Source organism: Pundamilia nyererei, unplaced genomic scaffold (genome assembly GCF_000239375.1).
Source record: "Pundamilia nyererei isolate P.nyererei 1_Seehausen unplaced genomic scaffold, PunNye1.0 scaffold00026, whole genome shotgun sequence".
Classification (NCBI taxonomy): domain Eukaryota; kingdom Metazoa; phylum Chordata; class Actinopteri; order Cichliformes; family Cichlidae; genus Pundamilia; species Pundamilia nyererei.
Genome location: NW_005187427.1, coordinates 3,993,896 through 4,001,312, shown reverse-complemented (window position 1 = coordinate 4,001,312; position 7,417 = coordinate 3,993,896). Strand labels below are relative to the sequence as shown.

The following is a 7,417-nucleotide window of genomic DNA, read 5'->3' as shown; positions in this document are numbered from 1 at the left end:
GTAAACAAACAAAAAGAAATAATCAAGTTTTAATCCCCAAAATCATGCAATCAGATTCATGTTTTCCATTCCCTCAAAAAGCAGTAAACATTACAACAGAGACTCTGGTGCTTACTGCCCAAACTGGGGCGTGAGTCATTAAACACAAACCTTTTTAAAATGCCATGTCAAATCCAGCTAAACAGTTTTAACAAAGAGAAGCAGGAAATTTCTCAGCTGCACTTGTTGAAATAAATCAGATTAATAGGAAACAAGGTCTACATCAGATATTGCTCTTTTCAGTATTTGTCACAGCTTAAACTGCACCAATCCATAATTGTAGTCATCGACCTTAAACAAGCTCCAGGCGAAATTCTTATTTATATTTGCTTCTAATTAAACCCTGATTACAAGTTCAACCAGTGGAGCCAACATGCTTCGTGATTCAAATTTTAGGTCTCATATAGAAAACTGATTACACTGTTTCACTGTTGGAGCCTTTCAGGCAGACACACACACACACACACACACACACACACACACACACACACACACACACACACACAATTCTGTTAAGATAAACAACTAGAAGTGAAACTACTAAAAACTTTAATTCAGAGGCAAACTCACATAGTGTGCACACAAATACACAAGCAAACGCACCATTAGTGGCTCTCTCACAGTGGGCTTTCCACATCATAGCACATTAAATAGCAGCCTCACTCAGAGACATGCCCATGAACCATATAGGGACTCTACACAATTATCCACAACTGTGTATTATAAGCCCATTACACTGCTGTGCTCTAAGAGCTCTTCCTGTGAAGCTGCCTGGTAAAAGACAGCAGCATCCATATTACTGACATGATACGCAAAGAATAACAGACAGCAGCAACTGCTGCTGCATGCACTGCAGTACAGAACATCCCTAGTAGGACAAGTAATTTGAAACAAAACCTCTGAAATAACTCTGTAGATTCTGATTTTATATAATCAACATTTCCAGAGAACCGATATTATTGTTTTTTTGTCTTTCTTTCTTTCTTTCTTTCTTTCTTTCTTTCTTTCTTTCTTTCTTTCTTTCTTTCTTTCTTTCTTTGTGTACCAAAATTCTTTCTTTTTCCCAAAATAACTTTGTAACCTTGGCTTTGAATAGCGAATTACAAAGATGGCAGCTGGCATGTTTTGGCTCAGACTTCAAAGACAGTTTCCTGGGCAGGTAGCCAGTATTTAATAACCTCAGTCTATTAAAAAAAAAGAGAACGAGAAAAAGAAAGAAAGAAAACAGAAAAACATCTGCAAATGTATTTCCCTTTGGATTTTTCAAACTATGTAATGTCACCAGTTTTGTAAGCGATCAGCCACTGGATGGCACCATCAGATAACCTAATGTTGGAAAACAGGAAGCTGAAGGGAAAATCTATGGGAAAGGCTGAGCAGTACTCTGAGCTCGGAGACAACGACATGTGAATGTGCAGGGAAGGCGGATGCACCTGCACGGCATCCGCGATCATGCCCCGCCGGCTTAAGTATTGCACCGGGTCCTGTGATAGTCATTGTTGGTATGTTGAGCTGGCAGCGGGAGAGCTGCAGCTCTGTGTTTTGTAACAGCAACCGTGTTTGGAATAAAGTATGCTGCAAAGCATGTTCATGCCATCGGGTCTGCCGTGGTCATTCACAGTGTGGGTGTACCATGTTTACATCTCTTCGTGGGGACCAGAAATTAAAATATTACTATACTTGTGGGGACCAAAAGTCGTTATGTGGACAAATTCCTGTCCGCATGACTTTGAAGGCATTTTTGAGACTCAAAATGTGGTTTTGGTGTCAGGGTTGTCCTTTGGACATGATTCGGTTTAGACTAAAGGTTAGGGTTAAGCACTCATTTCTGATGGTTAGGGTAAGCGGCTAGGGAAAACATCTCAATTGATGTCCCCACCAAAATATGAAAACACGACTGTGCATGTGTGTGTCTAATTTATGTTGTGTTCATGAAAAAGCCACAATAAGTTGATGCATTTACTAACTGTGACCTCAGTCTGTGCTATGGAGGCATGGCTCTTTATTTTATATACAGTGGGTAAAATAAGCATCGGACGCATCATCAATTGTCTAATTAAATATATTTCTAAAGGTGCTATTGAAATAAAATTCTCAGCAGATGTCAGTAATGACTCATCCAATCCACATATGCAGACAAATCAAACCACAGAATTAAGTTATGTGTGATAATGAGAGCTGAAACTGGGAAAAAATGTTGAACAACCTTAGTGATTTTTTCTTATTTATTGAAGACGCCTCCTGTACGGAAAAGCAAGTTGCATGGATTGCTCAGGTGTGATTTTGGTTCATTCTTCCATGGTGTTCGATTTTAATCTCATTTGACCCGACGATATTCTCCCATTATTTCACAGGCTTGTCCAAATGTTGCACATTTAGAGCAACATTTAGACAAGATATTTTAAACATATTTCATCATGCTTTCCTTCATCAGTGATGAAAAGCAAACATCATCTTGTGTGATGAGCATGCATACAACTGTGGTGGCTGAGTACATTACTTGTTTTCTCAGAAACAACTGTACCTGCCAATTCCAGGTCTTTCTGTAGCTCTCCACAAGCGCTGCTTGGCTCTTAGACAACTCTTCTGATCATTCTTCTCACTCCTTTGTCTAAAATCTTGTGGGGAGCATCTGGTTATGTTAAATTATGTTCTTTCCACTTTCCAGTTTTGAAATTCTTCTGTAACCAACATGTTTTGCAACAATAAGGTTGTGACGGTATTGCACCAGCTCTTTGGTTTTACCCATCATGCGATGGTTCTTGTGTGGCACCTTGGTAATGAGGCACATTTTTATAGGCCATCTGTTGGGACTGAACCAGCTGACAGTAATTTGCCCTGAGTGGCAGGATTGCTTTCTAGTTGCTGATAGATTTCAGCTGGTGTCATGTCTTTTTGCACCATCCTTTCTTCATGTGTTCAGTACTTTTTTCCTGTGTCATTTCTCATTATTACACAAAACCTAATTTATGGACGTCTATGGTTGGATGTCTTGTATGTTGCATTTTTTTTCTATTGCTTGTGTCTGTATCATTCTGTTCTGTCTTTGTTTTGGTTTTTTGCAATTTTTGCACACTTGCACTTTATTTAGTCTGTCTGTTATATGTTATATGTAGCACCATGGTCTTGGAGGAATGTTGTCTCGCTTCCCTGTGTACTGTACCACTGCACATGGTTGAAATGACAATAAAGCCACTTGACTTGAAGTGTGGATTGGGTGAGTCGTTACCGATATCTGCTGAGAAGTTCACGTTATAGCACTTTTAGAGATATAAATTGTTGATGTGTTCAATACTTATTTTGCCAACTGTATTTATATAATGTCATTCAAACTAAATTCAAAGCCTGGTGTTTTAGGTAATACTGCATAACTTCAAATACTCTGTTTATAAAAAACAAAAAATAAGCGTTCCTTCAAAAGCAATATTTCAAGGTGCTTTTATTGTATCCATTGCAATGTATAAGGGTTTCGCCCTACTCTGGTAAAACACTTGGTTTTATTGGGTTTTCTGTGTACTGATGTGTTTGCTTTGTTCCCCATAGGTGAGTAAAGGTTAACATTAACCTGGTTTATTACAGCACTGTCACTAGGTGTTGGGCAATATGGTACAAAGAAGCTGAAGTTTAATTGGATCTACTATGCACATTTCTAGCTCAATATTGTTATTCTTGTACTCTTCAAAGGTAGACAAAGGTAAATGCATAGTCTACATTAAACAAAATACATCTGTTTTTTAACTTTTGCTGAGCCTTAGCAAATACCTGGACCTTACAAAGTTTGCACAAAGGTCCAGCTCTTACAGCAGTACATGCTATTTTAAAAGGATTTGCTGCATCTGGGAGGCGCAGCAAATCCCAGACTCAAGAGCATGGAGGAGATTCCAGGAGACCAGCAGTTACTGTAGGAAAGCTGGACAAGGCTGTAAAAGGTCTTTGACCCATCAGCAGGACCAGAATAACAGAACTGATGCTCTGTGCTTTTCACGGATGTGTGCAGGTTCACCGTAAGCACATGTGACAGTCCTGAAAGGGTCTGGAGCAGCTGCCTGTAACATCGTTCAGCATGACCAGTTTGGTGGTTTGTGATTGATGGTCTAGGACACACAGACATACAGGTCAGGCAACAGCACCTTGACTGCTTTTAAGTATTGCTATGAAATCCTTGGACCCATTGTCAGAGAGTTTCCAGAGACGACGAGTCTCTCTGGCCACAGCTTATTTGAATTAAGTAGCCTAGATTTCAACTTTATTCAATTAAGAAGCAGCAAATATTAAACTCTGAGCTTTTGAGTGCAAAGCGATGTTTATGCAAAAAGGAAATAAATCAGCTGAACTAATGAGAAGAAATACTTGAAACTTAAGACGATTTCTCATTAAAGATTAGTTAGAAATGCTCAGAATATCTATATTTAATATATCAGCTGCCTGTCAACTAAACAACCAATCATAGCCACAAATGCTAGGTTACAACAGTGTCGTTCACTAATAATGATAATAATACATAAAAAACTAAATAAAATTGCCAATGTGCTCTGGCTAACTGTCCCATCCACCTCCCCTTAAGCAGGGCTACAGCATTTGAGTAAATGTGTTGTTAATTCATAATTCCAACAACAGCTTTCTGGCTCAATGCTTGTTTTTTATTTTTGCTCTCCACATGTTTTTAGAACAGATAGCGTTAGCCTCTTTCCCCAGCATTAAGCACAAATGTGACTTATTTGTGTTATAGACCCACATTTACCTTTTAGATCTCCAGTCTCTTTTAATATTTTGTTTAAACTGCAATCTTTGGATTTTTGTTATATTAAACTCTTCCTGTATCTGCTAAATTTGTCTTTCTTAAGTTATAAAAATTGGTATTTTTATGTTGGCCAAATTCTTAGTGCTAAATAAAGCAAATAAAATGCATGCAAGATACAGTCATGAATGACACGGGTTTCACGTACAGCTTATTATTCATGATAGAGCACAGCTTGCAGGCAACTCCCTTTTTTTTGTCTCCATGGCAATCATAGTTTCCCAGTTTCCTTTGCGGTGTACTCCACGTCGATTTTACTGCTGTCCAGGGGGGAGGAATGAATGAATTTGTGCACGGGGGGCACACACACCACATTTTAACGATTTTTTAGCTCGTAACGCAAGAAATTCAATCTTAAACAAAAGCAATAAATTCACAGGTTTGTGTTTCTCCTTACATATTTAAAATACCTCAAAGCTGTCAAATACAAAACCAATAGAGAGAAAACATCCACGAAATAATAATTTAAAAAAAACCCACGTGTTTCATTTGCATTATACCTAAACACACGTTTCCAAATGGTTTAAGTGTGTATGTTGAAGCTTCCACACAGTGCCCTGTATGCCCTGTATTGTGGGAACAATGGGATTAAGTGGCCACGGAGCGGGCTGGACTCAGCATCATCGCACACCTTTTGGCTACCACATCTTTCTTCTTTTTTTCCTTCCCTCTATAAACAATAAATGAATACATAAAATGTCTCCCTCCTGACTCGGGTTCACCGTTACTCACCTTTGGAAGCATGATCTTTATCCTCTTTGCTTTTCGTTATCACGTTCATGGAGCTCCGTCGCTTCTACCGGTCGCTGAATCAAACTTCAGGTGAAACGTTCACTTTTTTCATCCTCCTCTAATGTGTCCGGTCCCTTTGCGCACGGTCCAGCTCTTTCCCCTCTTTCCTTGTCCCCCTGTCTCTTGCTCCTCTGATGCTGCTCTCTGCACAGCTCCACTCTGTCTGTGCACCTACATGTCACCATGTACCAGCAGGAGCGCTTCCCCTCCGATCCTGCACGCGCGAAAACTGCACTCGCACGCGCACAGTGACAAACTGATGATGGCGCGCGGGGGGGTTGGCACGAGCCAAAGACAGCTCATTGTATTCTGACTGAATGAGGAATTAAAAGTAGCCTATCATTTTCCATCAGCTCTGCAGAGATGCAGTCACTGGATTCATCTGTAACTGTGTTGCAGGGATTTGAAAACATTACACGGGCTTAACTGGCGTTTGTTCATGTTCTACTATATTTCTAAGTACCGTAAGTGGCTTATTTTTGCTGCTGGCTGTTGGACCACTGACCTCAATGCCTTTTGCGGAGTCCGAAAGAAATGACAAAACACACAGCCATGTATTCTTTGGTGACCAACACCCATGATTAGAAATGAGTACATCAGAGGGACGGTGTTGAGACAAAGTTAGAGAGACACGGTTGAGATGGTTTGAACATGGGCAGGGAAGGTTCAGTGGATATTATCTGAAAAAAGGGGAAAACTAAAACTGAACACTAAGCACACAAGACAAAGACTACAGAAATAAGATAGGAAGAGACTAAACAGAGGAACATCACAGATGGAGACAATACATGGGTAACACTGGGAAGGCAGGTTCAACTAAAAAAAAGGGAGATCTGATGACCTGCTGATGAGCACCTATTTTAGAAACACACAGCTCTTCCTTTTTATCTTTTTTTTCTCCAAAAGCCAAAACTCTGGGTCAACAACCCAGGTGCCATGGCAAAAAGATGAAGAAGATAATGAAGAATTGGTGATTTATAGGAAACCTGCAGTCCTTCATGTTTAAATAAATACGTCATTAATAAAGTGTTTTGCAGGCTCGCTATTTCTAAACGTTAAACTGATATATTTTTAAAAACTGCAGATATCCTGCAGCTCTTTCTCCGAGTAGTCAGGGGATCATTGAAACAAATTTAACAGCTATAAATACAACAAAGACAAAACAAGTGAGAAGGACTTTCCACCAGCTGACAAAGCAAACAGTTCTCCTTATAATGCCTCTACTGCATCAAACATTAAAAGACTGAGCAATAATGAAGACATTGGTTACAGCAGACATACAGAAACTGAAAGATGCACATTTTTGCTCTTACTGAAGAAAAGAAGATCAGTGTAATCACAAGGTTGTCTTCTTTCCAAGAAATGCAAATCCACTACTGCACTCAGCACTCTAGCACTATGCAAATGAATCCATTTATTGATCACTTAATCAATTTTTGCTGAAAAGTAGTTTTTTCTTTTTTGTGTGTGTTTTTTTCTGTAGTCAACACTTGTTTTGGATCCCATTTAAACTTCATACTTAGTATTGGTTTTGGGTAATGTGTTTTTCTTTTCCATATTATAATATTCCAGCACTTTTCTGCCCTAAAGGCCTGTTTTTGATTCATTTCTTGTTGACTGAATGAAAAGTGGCTTCACGTGCTAAAGGCTTCAGTTTGTTAGTGTGATGGTTGTTCATAGTAAAGAAGTCTGGTCAGAGATACAGTGGGGCAAAAAAGTATTTAGTCAGCCACCGATTGTGCAAGTTCCCCCACTTAAAATGATGACAGAGGTCAGTAATTTGCACCA

At 39.3% G+C, this 7,417-nt stretch overlaps 2 protein-coding genes across 2 annotated transcripts in view; one reads left to right on the top strand and one right to left on the bottom strand.

Moving 5' to 3' along the window:
- The window catches only part of fgf13b (fibroblast growth factor 13b), an 18,105-nt gene extending 12,277 nt beyond the window's left edge, over nt 1-5,828 (bottom strand). Inside the window, exon 1 of the mRNA XM_005727838.1 lies at nt 5,570-5,828. Within this exon, the coding sequence (XP_005727895.1) occupies nt 5,570-5,618 (49 nt within the window). The 5' untranslated portion in view covers nt 5,619-5,828. The remainder of the gene's footprint in view (nt 1-5,569) is intronic.
- The window catches only part of f9b (coagulation factor IXb), a 21,853-nt gene that overhangs the window by 2,857 nt on the left and 11,579 nt on the right, over nt 1-7,417 (top strand). The window lies entirely within an intron of this gene.